Genomic DNA, 17,404 nt, shown 5'->3' with positions numbered 1-17,404 from the left:
GCAAGAACTGTTAAAAATTGTGGCAAAGAAGCCAAACAAGAAGCAGATCCATGGAGCAGTTCCTTTGACTTGGTATTTATGTTTCCTCTTTGTGTTTCTTCAGACCTGAGAGAAGAGGAAACCATTCTGAAAAGATGAATTTGATTATAACTAGTAGATTATTGTCAACAACTTTTTAAAGTGGAAAATTAAACACAGCTCCTGGAAACTGCAGCAATACAACTTCCATATAAATTGCACCATCAGAGAAAGGGAAGTCATGCAGGCTGAACTGCAGGAAGTCTGTGCAAAAAGCACAGGAACAAATTATTTGCTTTTCCCATGTATTTTCAGATTTATTGCCTACATCTCTAAATTTCCTTTTTTGCAGGGTAAAGGTAAAAAGAACTGAATGATTCCACTCTAAACGCTCTTTCTGTTCAGAAATCTAAGTGGAAAGCAGTATGTAAAGCTCTGTCAGGGTTTATTGCTTTTCCAGGAGAGAGCCTTTTTGGGTTATATGGGTATCTAGAAAAAAAAAAAAAAAAAAAAGACACAAAAAAACAAAACAAAGTCCCAACCACCTAAAGAAATTAAATTCATAATGTCAATGCCTGATCTCCCTTCCCACTGATCTTCCTCCAGTAATACTCAACACTTCAGTCACTATCAAGACTGCATTTTACAGGTACCGTCTAACAAGCAATTCAGCCTCCTAATCCCTTTTGAAACACAGACTGACCTTGCTAGAACAATCCTTTCCACAACTAACTGAAAAACTTCCATTTTATTTTTTTTCCACAATAATAGTCCTTATTTTGAGATTTGATTTTCAGAGAGCTTGAAAACAATCAACAAATGAAAGCTCAAAAAAATTCTTATTTTTAGTTCTCAGTCATCATTATAACATTTAAGCTGAGATACAGGCATTACCAAACCCTACTCATGAAGGGATTCTCTATAGCAAAGATGGATAAAGGGGGAGAAGCCCCAGCATTAAATGTTCTGCCTCCTTTAGGGACACCAGCATAACAACAGCAGTTCTTAAGTCAAGGTAACACAGTGGCTGGTGCCAATGATTGTCCACAAGAGGAAACAAAATGCTTCTTCAGGTCAAACAGTGCCTCTCACACCTATACGAAAAGCAGTCACAGCCTTAAACAGATAATGATATCACAAAAGCTTTTCAGAATACAATCACATGCATAACTTTATTTCATAGCTGCTGTAACCTGACACAGTATCTGAGCACCAAATAAAATGCCAGTTGCTCAACTGTCTTCAGCACACAGAAAATATTCAGCAAATAAGCAATTATTAGTTCAAATGGGAAAGTATACTCAGATTTAAATGAAAACTTCCCCTAAAACACAATGTCTTAGCCAAGAGCTACAAAATTAGCACTGTCATCAATAATCAGTTTCTTTTTTTAGTAATTCTCCTTATTTTGCTACGGAACCAGAGTATAATTGTTATTATTTTACCATAGACCTATTGTTACTCAAACTTGACCTTTGCAGAAGGACCACCCTCAATGCAGAATGTGAATCTTCATCAAGTGTCTCCACAGCCATGCATTCCTACAGATTAGAAGCTGCCTTATCTGGTAAGCAAATCCTGACATTTATAAGATTAGGTTGGTATTTTATATTATTTCTTGAATTCTGTAGACTCCTTCTTTACTGTAGATACTAGTTTTTTCCCAATAAAGCTTATGGCTACATAAATATACATTGTAAAAGTCAAGATACAGAAGGGTTTCATACTTATAAATACTAATTAAAATGGCAAAGGAAAGGTCAAAACTTTATAAATACCTCTTAATGGATAACATCATATTGGCAGAAACTGAATTGGAAAGAGTTACAGTAAGAGCTGCAACTCTGGTTTTAAATATCCACAATTAAACAGCTAATTTCTCCCCTATGTCAGGGACTCTGGAAAAAAGTTTATGTCTGGCCATTGAAAGCAGGGAGTTGAGTTCAATTAAGCTGGTCCAGTACATATTAAAGGAAAAGACACCATGAAGCATTCGTATCACAGATATAGACTAGAAAACACACAGAAAACCTAGGATATATTAATGTATAGATAAATAAGATCACTTGGGCTAGCTTGACATAATCTAGCAGAGCTTCTCAAAATTGGTTACTCAGAATAGAGCAGACTTCCCAGAACTAGTTTTAGCACACAATTTTTGTTCGCCTCACTTTGATACTGAAGTTATTATTCTGCTGAACAAGATACCAAGTGCTAGGAAAAGTGGCTCTAGTTAATCTGCACATTTATTAGCTAAAAAAAAAAAAACAAACAAAAAGACCACAAAACAACAAAAAACCCCACTCAGATTTGAAAGATTTGCAATAGCACATGAAGTATACTTATAGAAAAAAACCTTACCAAACTCCATCTGAAAGCTCAGTTGAGCTCAGTTGTTCCAACAGAATGTGTGTGACAATAAGTCCTCAAAGTGCCAAAAGTAGTTATTTAGGCATCAAAACTAGGATGTATTCCAGGTGTGCTCAAATAGCTCAACAACAACAGAAAATAAATAAATGAGGAGATACCATCTCACCTGTATACTAGGTATGCTCTCAAGGGGGCACAGAATGACAGCACAGGACTACAATGCAGCTCAGCTGAGAGCTTTGTGAAGGGGCATGAATCTCAAATTTCATTACAAAGAGGCTGTCTCTTGGTTTAGTGATCATTTTCAGCACATGCTCCACCTCACATTTATGACACCCCAGAAACAGCAGCAAAACTCTTATTATGCTTTTAGAAGTCCCTCTCCTAAAAACTCTACATTGTAGCCTGCAAAAGCCTCAGGGGAGGACAGTGATTAGCCAAGGCAAATCCCTGCTTTATTGTACTGTTCCAATATTTTCTGTTATCTCCCCTACCTTTGGACAAACTTTAGTGACATGTCTTAGTGCAGTGAACATCTCGAAGATAGCACTATATTGTTGCTTTGTGTTTGCACAGAATCTTGCACTGATGGTCCTGGTTCATTATTAATGAAATTATTATAAATTATAAATGAAAATTATTGCTTATAAAAGATTGAAACCATGAAAGAAGCATAGCTTCTGGAGGACTCCAGGCTGAAAGCTGTTAGGGGTAAACTCTTAGGTCACTCTCAGCAATTGGTCTACAGGGTAACAATATCTCTGCCAAGTAACCCCATGTGTAACAGCAAGTTATTCATGTTTCCAACATTTACTTAGGAAAAAACAGATCATGTTACAAGACTAATTTTGTACCGCCATTCAAAATAGATCATAATTTATACCCAAGAAAAATAATTATTAATGAGATATTAATTCAGATACACATTAAAATCTTATTCTTACCGAAAGGGAGATGACACCTGATAACTGAGACCTCTGAATCAAAGCCAGCTTTCATACAAGATGCTGGCCTGATGTGCCAGCCACTGCATATATTAGTCATGCCCACAGCACCATTCCTAAAGAGTGCTCAAGAACTTGGAACATTTCTTTTACAACAGGTAAGTTTTTGAAATGAGATTATTTAAAAGAAAAAAATATGAACAAAATCATAAATTACACCATCTTCAGCAATAAGTTGACTGTCTCTGTGAATAGTCTTCTAGAAGTTGTTACTCCTTAACCTAAAGTTTTAACCTCATTTTATTGACATTATACTTCACTATGCTCCAGCACATCAAATTATACAACAGAAATGAATTAAGAAATGTTTCAAAGATCCTAGTTTTTCTAAAAAAGCTCTATTTAGTGCAAGTTCAATCACCAGTACTTTTTCTTAACAGCTTTCTTCATGCTGGAAGGTGTTAGAATTTGTTTTTAAATCAGTGATACCAGAAAGTCAATTATTAACCTATTGCTGTATCTAAAGTTGACAAAAATATAGTTTTACTCTTTCCTGCTGGGTATGTTTGACAGCATTTTAATAGAAATCATTAAATCCATTACTTGCTTAGACATATAAAGCACTAAGTATTTTATGGACCTATTTCTGATTCTTCTTCATATTTTTAGACTGATTACTCAGCAACTAAGATTTTCGTTGTTTTCTAACCCAGAAGAAAACTCTCAGAAGGACCTAGAAATATCAGGTAGATATTAATTTTAATTATTGTGATCTACTTAATCAACAAGAATCCCTTTATGGGCAGTGAAAGATGTTAAAGAACTAACAGAAATCTGACTGCTTAAGAGATGTTTTCCAACAGGTATGGAGCGAAACTGAAGCAAACAATTGAAAATCTGCTGTTAGCTACATCTGCATAAATCAACAATAATTTCACTCCCATATCACATAAATTTAAATAAATGATTGCAAAATGTGGCACATTTGTTTCAAAATAATTTTAACATTTGCCTTTGAAGTACTTTATAAAAGTAATTTTTACCTAGATTCCACTGCAGTAAGAACTCTTAGTAGAATAGTTCTTGGTTTTGTTGAATAAAACTCTCTAATCTTTTAATCTTTGAGAAGATTAGAGCTTGTAACTACCACCTGATCAGGATGATGAAATTCTACTAGTGCAATTGATTATGATAAATGCAAAATATTATCAAGCCTTTCCTATTTATAAAAAGTATAAACCCCTCTGTTATTAAAGCCTTTTCAAAAGATTTTTTCTCAGTTGCACAGAAATGTTATAGATCCTTAAAATTTTAATCAAAAGAGTAGTAAAAAAACATTGGCTAATGAGTCAAGAACCTATGTTTCAACAGGTTTTGTTAGAAATCTGTCTGAAGTTGAATCAAAACAAGCATACTTAAAACATATTATACTAACATTAATTCAATATTGCATTTACACTATAAAATCCACATCACAAACATTATTGTCCAATCTTAATTTACACGACAATATAACAAAGAAGTGCTTTTTAAACTGCTGACTGTACATCAGTTGGACACTTAATTTAGGCTACAGATTTATTCACTAGTTAAGTAGGCTAACAATCGCAGATTCAAGCTGCAGAAAATCTATTGCAACACCAAAAAAGAAGAAAATTATGAACATTTAAAAAAATCTGCAGTCCCCTACTACTCTGTTTAAACATTAATTGCGAACAGCAAGAGAAAATCCATCTATGACTTTATGTCATAAAGTTGTCAGATAGATCATAAAGTCATTAGAATTTAAAACATATCTACTAATCCATAGTCATGAACCTTGATATAACACTTAAAAGCTTCATCCTTTAATTTCTCACATCTCTGTTACTTAGTTATGACGTGTTTTGGATTGGATCCCTTGTGAACAAGGGCCTACCTAGAGAGTCTGCTTCTAAAGCAAGGTTTGAGGAGATGCTAAAAAAGGACTAAAGGTAGTCAGTTGCAAAGAGTGACAGTGATCACGCAATCAGACACTAAAAGCTGTTACACTGCACACAGACCGTCTTCCACCCAGTGTACTTTTCAGAAGCTAGTCAAAGTAGAGCAGAAGAAAAGGCAAAAAGTTATTCCAGAGCAGAGGTGTATAGCAATTAAAAAAAAAATAAAGTAAATAATTAAATCTGCGCATCTTTTAGAGGGGGGAGGGGATACGTCTTTTTCTGGCCGAAGGATGCCCAAACTCCGACAGGTTTGACCAGGGACGCGCACCTCCAGCGAGCACTGTTGAGGCCGGGCCCTGCACACACTTACCGCGCTCGCCAGCTCCGCGCCCAGCCAGAGGAGCAGCAGCACCAGCGCCCTGCGGAGGCAAAGGTACAGAGAGTCACAGCAGGGAAGGGAGCAGTGCGGGGAGGGGAGCGGCTGCGTTTGGCACTCACCCTGTGCGCCCCATGGCCCGGGCAGCCCGCGGGGACCAGCGCAGCCGGGTACACGCCGCTGCGCCCGCCAGAGGAAGAGGAGGGTCTGCCGTCCCTCGGGGCGGGCAGGGCACGGTGCGACCGCTTCGCGTGCTCCTTCCACCGGCACGACGGAGCACCGAGGGCGCCGAGCCCCGGGATAGTGGCCGGGCTGGAACAGCCGGCGCTGCCCCTTCGGGGTTGGTCACTGCTCGCTTTCCCCGGCACCGCAGCCCAGGCACTCACAGCATGCCCAAGCAGAAAGTCTGCAGTCCCCACAGCGGCATCGCACCTGAGCGAGACCGGATAAGCCGAGACTGAATCGGGCGAGCTCCGCGCCCGCCCACCCCTCCATCGGGGCAACCCGGCACTGGCAACAACTTCCCACCCACTCCGGCGACTTCCGCTGAAGAAAATAGTCCGGGGTCCAGTTGCCCGCCCGGTGGAGGTACGGGGCGGGGAGAGGCAGCGCCCGCTCTTCGAGCAGGCAAAACCGCGGCGCCCGAGGGAAGGCGGGGCGGGGCGGATTGTATCCTCCTTGCAGAGGGGAGGCAGCAGCGCTGTGCCCTACATCGCCCGCCCCCGGAGCGGAGGAATACTGTAGTCCCGGGAGGACTTGAGCCAGAAGAAGCGGGCGAGTGCGGCAGAGGGGTGGGAGGTGGTGTCGGGGCGGCTGGTGGGAGCTGCCTGCAGGGAGCCGCACTGCTCCTCCGGGCTATGTCCGCGCTCCAGGGCCGGCCCTGAGCTCCTAAGCGGGCAGGATGGAGCCGCGGCAGCGGAGCTGTAGCTTGGCCGCTGGCTGCCTAGTGCTGCTGCTGGGATGCTGGGGGCCGCAGGAGGAGGCGGCGGCGGCGGCGGTGAGTGTGGGGCGCCCTCCTTACTGTCCTTGGGCGCCGCGGTCCCTGCTTGGCGCGTCCGCGGTGTGGAGCCTTGGCGGGAGCTTTGGAGCCCCTCTGGGACTGGCGTGGCTGAAGGTGGAATCTCCTGACAGGAGCCCGGCGGCTCCTTGGGCGGGCGGGGGTCGGCGATGAGGCTGGGCCGCGGGAGGGTCTCTCCGGCTGCCCCTTGATGTTAGGACTCCTGGGCCGCTCTTCCTGGGTAGAGCCCCGCGCAGCTGCCCCGTCGGACCGGACCGGACCGGACCGTCCCCCGCGGCACCCGCGAGCCGTCCGCACGTCTGGGCTCGCCGGTGGCTCAGGGGAAGGAAGGAGTGTGAGGCGGGGGAAAGCCCGGGTGAGTTTAGTGTGGGCTCTGAACCCGCTGTTCCTCCAGGACAAAGGAGAAAGATTCCCACCCCCCCCCCCGCCTTTTCCCCCAGAAGAACTCCGTGAAGATGTGTCTGAGCTCTTGCCGCTGAGCCATCACCTGTAGTCGTAACACCTGGATGTGGCAGGGAGATGGAGCCATGTGGGCATGGTTTGTCGGATGACTATGCCTCACATTGGGACTTGATTTTCTCGAGGGTTGCATTTCTGCTTTCTTAAAACTCAAGTGGAAGTGCTAGCGGAGGTGGTAAATTTGTGCAGTTTAGTAGAGAGCGCACGGTAGGCAGCGTGGAGGAGACTTTGGGTTTCTGTCTTTGGAAAAGAGATGCTATCCCGGCTTCCCTGGAGTGTCAGGGCCTTGGAACTGAGGTGGGAGAGGTGATCTCTAGCTTCTGGTTTCAGGCTATTTGACTAAGACCTCTATCTGTTAACAAGTGGTGAAATGATCTAAAAAGGCTGCATTAATTTCAGATTTTATGATCCCTGTATCTTTTTTAACTATTTTTTAAGTTTACTTGGGGAAAAAAAGAAAACCTGTATTTCTGTTGTTTAGGACTCCTTTCTAGTTGATAAGTCATAAAATGTTATGGTAATAGGTGCAGAATATAATTCTGCTTCTCCCCTCCTTTCAGTTCTGTAATTGGTGCTGAAAGTCTTACTTGTCTGGAACTCTCCTTTGAAGTGCATTTCTGTACAGTGAAACTTTGTAAACGTTTCATCTGCCCTCTGAAAAAGCAAAGACCAGCCATAATATACTCCTTCCTCTTCCACCCCTCCTTACTGTGCCCAGGTGGGAGCCCAAGTGTAAGTGAAACTGGAGTGCCAGCAGTGCTTACTGATACAGAGAGCTGCTGCAACAGCACATTGTCTGTGACACTGGTTCTGGTGCTCTCTTCTGTAAGGCCTTACCCCAGCCTGCCTGCCATAACCCCTACCCCAAAAAATGACCCAGGCAGTCCCACCTACAGGACTTCATTCTTTTAGCAGGTAGGGGTCAAAGACAGGGAGATTTGTGTGCATAAATGTGGTCCTTCTCATGCTCCAGGAAGGTGTCCAAGCAGAGTTCTGTGTGTGTCATTACTGTGAATCTGTGGGGTATGAGAAAGGGTCTGTGGTGACCCTGTAGGCAGTTCCCGATCTTGGGAGAAATGAAGAAAGGAACAAAACCAGCGGTAAAATTTCTGGTTCTTAACACCAACTTGTGCTTCAGCTTCTCTTTTAGGATTTGCAGTGAGATAAGATTAACTGAAGACCCAAGGGCTAAGTGGGGGTGGGGAAAAGAGAGAGATGCCTGTGTTCCAATCTACATAAATCCCAGTGGTCTTTTGTAATATGTTTTTTCTAATGGTTTCTCAACACTTGGTGTTCTGATGTTTTTGAATTTCCTGTGATAACACTTAATGTTGCTGATCCTTATTAATGGGAATCAACAATTTATTCTACCCATTGTTAGAAATGGCTGACTAAATCTACCAATGTTTGATACACACAGTCTCTTCTGTGAATTTTGTTTTGGGACTCTGTCTCAGAATCATCCCCCCAAAAGGGGAAAATTTGGTCAAATGACTTCAAGTCATTCTGGTGCCCTTATTCAAATAATACTTGAAATTGTTATTCAACATCATAAGTCAGATTTCCAATTAAAAAAAATTGTATCTTCTTTGCTCCAGATTACTGTAATAGTGTGTATTGCTATGTGATCACTTACCAAGTGACAGAATATAGTTGAGACATTGGTGAGTGTGCCCATCACAGAGAAATCCCCATGACTTATTAAAAAAATCTAAACCAATGTTTCATACTCAAGTAGGGATGGATTTCATTGTTCAGATTTTATTGCTGGGTTTCACAGCCCGTAGTCTAAACTTGGTGAGTAGGTATATGGATAATGCTACACACTCCTGTGCAGACTCATAGTTGACGTAGAGTGAAGCGTGTTACTACTGATGAACAGTGTAAAAGTAACTCAAGAGTTTGAAAATGGTTTTACTTTAGAATGGGAGAATGAATGAAATAGAAGATGGTTTCATCAATTAATGAAGTTAGGATATTTTTAAAAGTGCTTATTTGTATGCTTTCAGCAGAGGTTATGAGAGCTTATTCCAATGGACAATTTCAATCATGGTTTAAGTGCCTTGCTAGTTTTAATATAAAGCTACATACATGCATATAAGCCAATCTTTTATAAGCAGAATTTTTTCCTCTCCTGGCAGGTTTTCACTTACACTGTGTTACTGAACAGTGATTGCAAGCTGTGAATGGGAAATCTGTTTAATTAAAGAACATGGATGTACTAGATTCTTCAGTTGTGCTATCTATGAAATTCACTAGAAGTTAGTGACTGACTGTTGGTTTATAATAGAAAAATTTCCTGTGTAGCTAAGGCCGAGATTTTAAAAGTGTAAATAGACTTTGTCAGCCCAAAAGTTAGTAAAAATTGAGTAGTGTTTGCAATTTTTTTTTTTTTTTTTTTTGCCTTCCATTTTGACTAAAAGTATAGGGTTGAAAACAGTTGTTCAAGTATAGAAAGGCAGGCTGGCAAGATGGATATAATTTGTATTTAAGGAAGTAATGTATTATTTATGAAAGTTCTCTAAATTTAGTTGAGATTTCTTTTTTTTCATTTCAGAGGGTACCATATGTATAAATACATGGTACCGTGGATTCAGAAGGTATTTAATCCTGAAATTCTGTAGATGTGTCTTGATTAGTCATGCACAAGAATTGGTTTCGTAACATCAAGGCTCAAAGCCTCCTGCTTGCAACTTGTCATTTGTCATATGTTTTGATTTTGACCTTTCGTGGCTTTTAGTTGAAGATACACAGTAAAAGTTATACCTCAAGTTGTGTTTTAGATGTACCAAAATACTAACAAATCCAAGGAATCCTGAATGAAGCAGAATATAAGAGCAATTTAGATCATAAGAGAATCTTTTACAAAATCTTTATGTATTTTTTTCAGGTTTTTCCACATGATGGAAATAGTGATATTTCAGTGGAACTTCCTAAGCTTTTATTTTCCTGGTCATGAATGAATAATCTATATACTGGAAGCAATTATTGCTTACCTTTCTTAAAGTAGAAAGGGAAATTTTCCTAGGACAAAGTTAGTTAATGTATTTAACAGCAAATGTAAATTTATGTAGTAATTTTTTTTCTATTATGAATAAACAATGATGCTTACTGCAATGCAATTAGCTGTTGCGGGGTTTACTAGAACATGTGCAAACTTCTCTATATTGCAAAATTACTGAAATCTTTAAGGGCATCCCAGCAAATCTGATGTGCATATTTTCAGTCTGAGGCGAAGTACAAGGAAGAATGTGTTTTGCATATGCAGTGGAGATGCATTGTGCATTTTTACCTTTCATTCACTGACATAAAAAAGCTTCCTTTTCCAGTTTTATCAGTTGCACAAACTCTCCACTAGTCACCCCAAAAATAGATACCCAGGCAATACTCGCGTATATTTTCTAGGAATGGTATTGCACAAGTGCACTGTATAGAAAGCAGCCTCTCCCAATGGTGATAATACCAGACAAAATTGCTTTGAATTAAGACACTTCTTGCTTGTCTGCTTCTTAAGGTTGTGTTGTCTCAGTAACATTTACTGGAGTCCTTTGAAGTTCCGGCTCAATGCAGTGTTTGGCAATCTGGTGTTGACTGCAGACTTTTTAGTGCTATAACCATCTATTCTCAAGAGTACCTGAAATAAAACTTGTTCAAAAGATAGAGTTCTGATGCAGTTTTAAGGATCACTAAGCAGCATTCTCTACCCTCCTGTGAAATGTTTGCAATGCAATTAAACCTTATTAAATATTATTGGTACAGGGCAGTGTCTGAAAAAAAGGCAATGTGATGAGTATCCTGGGTATGTAATGGCTAAGTGTGGGAAGGAAAAGCTTCAGTGTAACATGAAACTGTCATCAGAATAAACAGAGCTGAGATGAAGAGAAAGGGGTCCTGTTTATAAAAAGAAATCTATACCTTATTTTAAAGAAATTGCTTTGCAATTGATTGATTCTTTCTTGCAGAGCTTAAGTCTTTCTTGGACAACTTGTTGTGAGGAGCTGCAAGAAGCAAAGACTGTGGGATGTGATCTTAATTTTAAGAGAGATGAATGAAGGGCAATTAGATAATTGCAAAGCTGTATTACAAGTTTTACACTGTAGCTTAAGCCTGTTAATCCTTTACTCTCTCTTCTTGCAGAAGGTGCTGAAACTAACGTATTAGTAGACATACCTTTAGTCTGCTTCAAAAAGGCTGAAATTGTGTGATTCCTAGTTATGAAGCCTCTCTTTTTCCATGTTTTGAGTAGGAGACTGGACTAAATAACCCCAAGGCTCCTTCCAGCCTGAATTATTCTAAAAGTCTAAAATTATGTGCAAGTACAGTTGTGCTCCTAGTTGTGCCTTCTGTTAAGACAATTTTCATATCCGGTAATGAAAAGTTAATCATAATTCATTAAGTTAAATTGCAGATTGGAAGGTATCAGATTAATTTTTTTTTTGGTTTTTTCATTTAGTTTCAGCTAGTCAGAAATCTCCTCTTAAGGTGTCAGCACATAGCATTCAGAATTTTAATTTTGTATTCCACTTTTGTGGAGGTATCTTATAAAGTGTGTGTTTGTACGTATATTATTATGTTATAGTGGAACAGAAAAGAAATTGTAGTGGCAATATAGACAATATTTAGGAGTTTTGGTTTGGGATTTTGTTTTTACTTGAGGTGTGTTAGGAGCTGGAAAGAAAGGCGCTTTAAAGCTATGGATTTCAGCTCACTTGAAGGCTCTTCGTTGTTGCAGCTCTGTTGTTGGATTTCTTTGTCCCTTCCCTGGAGGGCAAGGGAAATAGTTTAGTCTCTCATCTGTATTTTGTTTCTTCTACCTAATCTCTACAGAGAATTAAAATGTCAGACTTGAATTTCAATTTCTTCTCTCTCCTAGCACTGTAAAAGGCATCTGTGTGCAACACACTTTGCTGTTTTACTTTTGGTTCTAGTTTATTACCTACAGAATGATTCCTTTTATTGAGGTATAGCTAGATGTGCAGAGCTGTCCTACTCTTGTCTAACATGACTCCAGTGCATACTAGTTAAGCTTTGCTGCTGTGGCTCTGCTGAAATCCTGCTTTTCCCTCCTCTCTCTCAAGATAAGCCAAGGCTTATTCACTTCCCTGCCTGAACACAGCTTAGTAAGTGTTTTTGCCAGTGTCGGTATCTGTCTGGATTTTCTGCTGAAATGCATTAAACATGTTGGAACATGTTTAATAACATGTTTAAACATGTTTATTCTAGGACTGGCTTTAGTTTTTAGCAAGGTGAATCTTTATTTTTAAGCCACACACTTAATTTAGAGAAAGATGCTGTACTACTTACTAGAGAATTTAGATGCTTTTGGAAACCAGACTTGCACAACCTTTGGTTGCTGTTGAGGTCTATGGATGTGGTAGACATCACTTCTCCAGGAGGAGCAGTGAACATGGAGGAAATGCTTGGTTTCTTTTTATGTGCTTCACTGGTATGAAACCAAGACTTCCATGTCTTGGCATCTCTTTTTCTACTGTGGTACTGAGGTATTTGGAGATTTAGTTCCGATAGATAAGATCACTTAATTGGTAGGAGAAATCGAGGTTTGGCAGGTCCATTTGGTGCTGTTTACTGCACAGACTCACCTGAGAGCCATGGCAAATAACCAGAGCTGCAGTGGAATGGCTTCATTTCAGAGATTCAGAGCTATTCATGAGAAAGATAAAGCTTCACAGAGATTCTTCAACTCAGCTTGTTTTAGGAACTATTGCTGTAAGTGGCAGCGGTTACAATATCTTAGTGCTTTTGTATAGAAAATGAAACAGAACTATGCAGATCTTCCTTTCTAGCTTATTTTTCAGTTTGACGCTCCTTCTATATGGTTACTGGGTTGGGCAAAATCATAGAACTTTATTATCCAAAGTATAACATTTTGGCTTTATCTGCAACTGTAGTGCTGAAGTGAAGTAACCTACAACATTTGTACTGACAGAAATTGAACTGAGCCCTTGTAATACTGATGAGTTTTGAATGCTGTTTCAAGACATTAGCTAGATGTTTGGAATAATAAGTTACCGATGAGTGCTGTGGTTTTTTTGCTTGCCTGCAGTGCTGTAGGCTGGCAGTCTTTTTTCTGTTATCCACTCATTCATGCTTTTCTTACAGTAGGAGTTTTCTACTTTTCTGTATTAATCTAGAAAGACATGACTGATGAGTCTTAATTTGTATGAAGTAGTAACTTAATTTGTACTATAGTATAAGCAACATGATGGAAAACTTGTGACTTGGAATCCAGGACTCCTTAAAAGTTTTTAGGGAAATAAGGAGTAATTATATATACTGAAATTGCCTGCATTTCTCCAGTACTCTGCAAATGTCAGAAGTCTATAGTATATTCAGAATAGTTAGTTTTATGTCTATCTATTCTGGTTCCTATCCACTCCAACTCCTGCATTCTGTGTGAAAATATAAGCATTTGTTATTAACTAAAGTTGCCACGTTTAGGCAACCATTGATTCCACGGTTATAGTTGATTTTTTGTGATTCACCATGTTAGCAATGAAGGCTTGTCTTCCCTCATTAGGAGAGTCTTTATTTCAGGAACTGTAAATATATTTGTATCTAGCATAAGTCTGTGTCAAATACAGCATTGGTTCTTCAAACACAAACTTTTCTCTTTATGCACTTAAATCCTTCAGGAATGTGATAGAAGGGAAGAAAATGACCACCATGAACTGCATTCTTTCTGCACCTTGAGTTAAAGTAGCAATTATGAAAACCCACAATTAAATCACTTTACTTAAAGCAATTAAAACTAACATGACTTGCAGGCAAGGCTAGACAAGCCTCCATCTCCCAGAAATTGTGATGTCCTGACAAGAAATGCCACTGAAACAATGTTGGGGTGAAGGAGCTTATGAACTCAGTTTTAAAATCTCTTAAAAATAATTCATTTTATGAGGCAGTGGGGTTTTTTGTGTCAACTTAGTTAGAACCAACTTGTCACACAGACAGCAGAAGCTATTGTTTCTGAAAGGTAATTTCTAGCTGTCATTCAGAAAATAGGAATTAATAATAGAAAATACTTATTCTGAATTAGTTAAAACACTTCTCTTGTGTATTTGACCTTAAAGGCAAAGTTATTCAGAAGGAAAAGGAAGCTTCTGCACTGCACAGAGAAATGAGAATTTGTATTTGATTTTGCTGTCTCTTTTCACTGTGTCATCAGACATGAGGAAAGAACTTGAGATTTCTGCAAAACCGTTACTAATTTAATGACTTAAGAATTTAAAAATATTTAAATTAATGAGAAAATCCAGAGAGGATGAGAAGTTAGCCTGGAAGAAAGGAGACTCATGGGTGACCTTATCACTCTCTACAACTACATAAAAGGTGGTTGTAGCCAAGTGGTGGTTGGTCTCCCAGGCAACAACTGACAGAATGAGAGGACACAGTCTTAAGCTGCACCAAGGGAAGTTTAGGTTAGATGTTAGAGAGAAATTCCTCACTGAAAGAGTGAGTGGGCAATGGGATCGTCTGCCCAGGGAGGTGGTGGAGTCACTGTCCCTGGAGATCTTTAACAAAAAGACAATATGGCACTCAGTGCCATGGTTTAGTTGATGAGGAGGCGTTAGTTAAGGTCGTAGGTTTGACTAGATAGTCTTAAAGGTCTTTTCCAGCCTAGTTAATTTTGTGATTCTTTAAGTTGCAAGGCTTGAGTGTTTTATTTTGGTAGTTTAACTTCCGATATTCATTTGGTGCCTTTTTTAATAGGGAAGGTAGTGTCATGAAAGATCCTAGAAGGCTGTGCCCAGAGTCTGCCCAGACACACAGAGAAAACATCCATGGCAGAAGTTGATATTTGTTTTCATGGAAGAGTTTTTTTGTAATTTTGATGGAAGGACAAGTATATACATCATTTAATTTAGTTTCTGAGCCAGAATGCTAATGGAAACTTCTTGGCAATAGAATGGACTACACTCCTGTATCAGCAGAAAGTTACTTTTCTGTTCTAGAATCTTTCAAACTCTTAAAGCAGTGGTAGTAACAAAGTGTTAAAACATCTGTCTAATGTATGAATTTTTGTATCCTAAGTGAACCTAGAAAACTTATTTATGCTCGACTAAGAAAATGCATGTTAATGGGTCTAGTCATGCTCAGGACATTGGCATACTGTACCCAAAAATCACAGTAATGAAACAGGACTCTTTAAAGAACCTTCGATTGCTGATATGGTACAGAAGTAATTGTGAAAGAAGAGCACAGTCTGTTGTAGAAATAGTAATGGAAATAGTAGTACTTTTTCCCCCTGTCTTTTTAAACAGTTGGACTAAGCAGATGTAACATAATAAGCAGATGAATCTGAGATGCATTGTTCTAAATTTTAGTGCAAGCTTTTCAGTAACTACCTTTGTCTTGATAGCAGAAAGGAGTAAGTAAGAAAAGGGCACACGCTGTGACTATTGGGGATGGTGCTCAGCAGGCCCAGGAGCTGGACTCGTGATTCTTGACAGTCCCTTCCAACTCAGCTTACTCTGTGACTCTGAGTATGCTGATAATTTTGGTAGAAAATTACTTAAAACAATAAGAATGCCATTAAGTTTTTGGTGATGTTCAGGAGCGTAATCATCAGTTGCTAAAAGAATCAATACAGAAGGTGGATATTTAAAATGTAAAGATCAATTTTCTGAATGAAATAATTAGGAATTGATAATGAAGAGACAATACTGACCAGAACCCTCATTCCCAGCCCTCCTGTGCTGCTGGAGGGTAGGAATGAAGAAATTGAGAGTGAACTTAAGCCTGGGAAGAAGTAAGACATGAGCAAGGTGTTGGAAGGTCTTTTTTTAAAATTTTCTCATTGCCCTACACTGACATTTGATTGGCAATAAAATTTATTTCCCTAAGTCTGTTTTACTTGTGATGCTAATTGCGGAATGACCTCTCCATGTCCTTGTCTTGGCCCAGGAACCATTTGTTATATTTTCCTTTTCCTGTCCAGTTGAGGTGTAATAGTGGAACTTGGTGGGCACCTGGCACCCACCACAAAAGTACTGTTGTATTGCATCCCAGGAGTTAGTAGGGGATGCTGTGAACAAGGTGCCCGGGGACGAGACACCCATTTAAGGAATGTTCTCCCACAGTCCTTTGCTGCTGTATGCTAATGTACCCCATCCCTTCTCCCTGCTGTGGTTCTAGAATGTTCCCCACTCCTGATCTTCCTATTGGTCCCCATTCCTTGTCACTCTGCCCCTAGACCCTGGCTGGCTATTACCCTTTGACTATGCCTCTGCACCACTCCTGTGCCATAAACCCATTGGCCCTCAGATGTGATGCTCTGCCCTTCCTGGTTAGTATATAACCTCCTTTGTTTTTGGTTCTTTTTCCATGGTTCCATTCTGTGTGAGATCAATAAACTCAACAGGAATACCATACAAAGAACCCCTCTCGTATTTATTTGTTGTCCCTCAGACAACATTGTGGTGTGTGAATGCTTGGTACTCAGAGCTATCCCTTCCCAGTGTAGACAAAAAGCTCTCGCAAGGGCAGTGGTCTCAGCAGCTCCTGCTGTGCTGCCACAGCTGGCACCCAAACAGGGACCTCTTCTGTGAGTGGCCTGAGAGCATCTCCACTGGACATCATCTGTGGAATCAAGCCATCTCAGAGCCTCAGCTCCCAGAGGGAACACCTTTGATTTTCACAATGGGGTTCCTGAAGGGCTGGCTGGCAGCCCTCAAACGCATGGTTCTTTGGAGGATCAGCCAGAGTGCACAAGTCCCCTGCGAGATCCCTTCTTTTGACTTGTCAGGTTTTGGTGAGTGTTGTGAAGGCATCAGGGGAGGGTGCCACTACAACTCATTTTTCAATTTCTTTTCTCATTTATCTTGCAGGTAGGGAAAACTAACAACCAAAACAGGACCTAATTTGTCCATTTCGGAATGGGAGGCTTACCTTCAAGTTAAGGGGACCTTGTTAGTGGGGATGTTAAGTTTTCTAGGGGAGATTTAAAGGCTTTTGTTCATCTTGTTTAAACACTTCCTGGATGTCACTCAGGAAGTGGTATTTTCAGTTGAATTTTGGGATAAGGAGGAAAAATGTTTGTATGTAGAACAAGTTAAGGGGGATTTTAAGATTGGAAGATTTTATCCTCTTTTTAATTCTGTTTATAAGTTAATAAAGGAAAAGAGAAAATTTTGAACCCAGTTCTACCCAGATGTCACCTTCCTCCCTCCCTCCCCATTCCTGCTCCCTCTCTCCCTAAGAATGGGGCTGGAGGTGGAACCTGCCCTGTGGCACAGGAGAGCCAACTGCCTTCTGCCACCTCCCACCTCTCTGTCCTTCT

At 40.2% G+C, this 17,404-nt stretch overlaps 2 protein-coding genes across 2 annotated transcripts in view; one reads left to right on the top strand and one right to left on the bottom strand.

Moving 5' to 3' along the window:
• Window positions 1-6,128, bottom strand: part of COL4A6 (collagen type IV alpha 6 chain) — a 117,469-nt gene extending 111,341 nt beyond the window's left edge. The window contains exons 1-2 of the mRNA XM_058847908.1: window positions 5,753-6,128; window positions 5,625-5,673 (exon numbers count right to left, since the gene is read on the bottom strand). Coding sequence (XP_058703891.1) covers window positions 5,625-5,673; window positions 5,753-5,766 — 63 coding nt within the window. The 5' untranslated portion in view covers window positions 5,767-6,128. The remainder of the gene's footprint in view (window positions 1-5,624; window positions 5,674-5,752) is intronic.
• Window positions 6,129-6,441: 313 nt separating this feature from the next.
• The window catches only part of COL4A5 (collagen type IV alpha 5 chain), an 81,259-nt gene continuing 70,296 nt past the window's right edge, over window positions 6,442-17,404 (top strand). The window contains exon 1 of the mRNA XM_058848135.1: window positions 6,442-6,627. Coding sequence (XP_058704118.1) covers window positions 6,532-6,627 — 96 coding nt within the window. The 5' untranslated portion in view covers window positions 6,442-6,531. The remainder of the gene's footprint in view (window positions 6,628-17,404) is intronic.

The sequence above is a fragment of the Poecile atricapillus genome, chromosome 12 (assembly GCF_030490865.1).
Source record: "Poecile atricapillus isolate bPoeAtr1 chromosome 12, bPoeAtr1.hap1, whole genome shotgun sequence".
NCBI classification, from domain to species: Eukaryota; Metazoa; Chordata; class Aves; order Passeriformes; family Paridae; genus Poecile; species Poecile atricapillus.
Note: the sequence above shows the minus strand (reverse complement) of the source record. Positions and strands in the feature narration are given on the sequence as shown.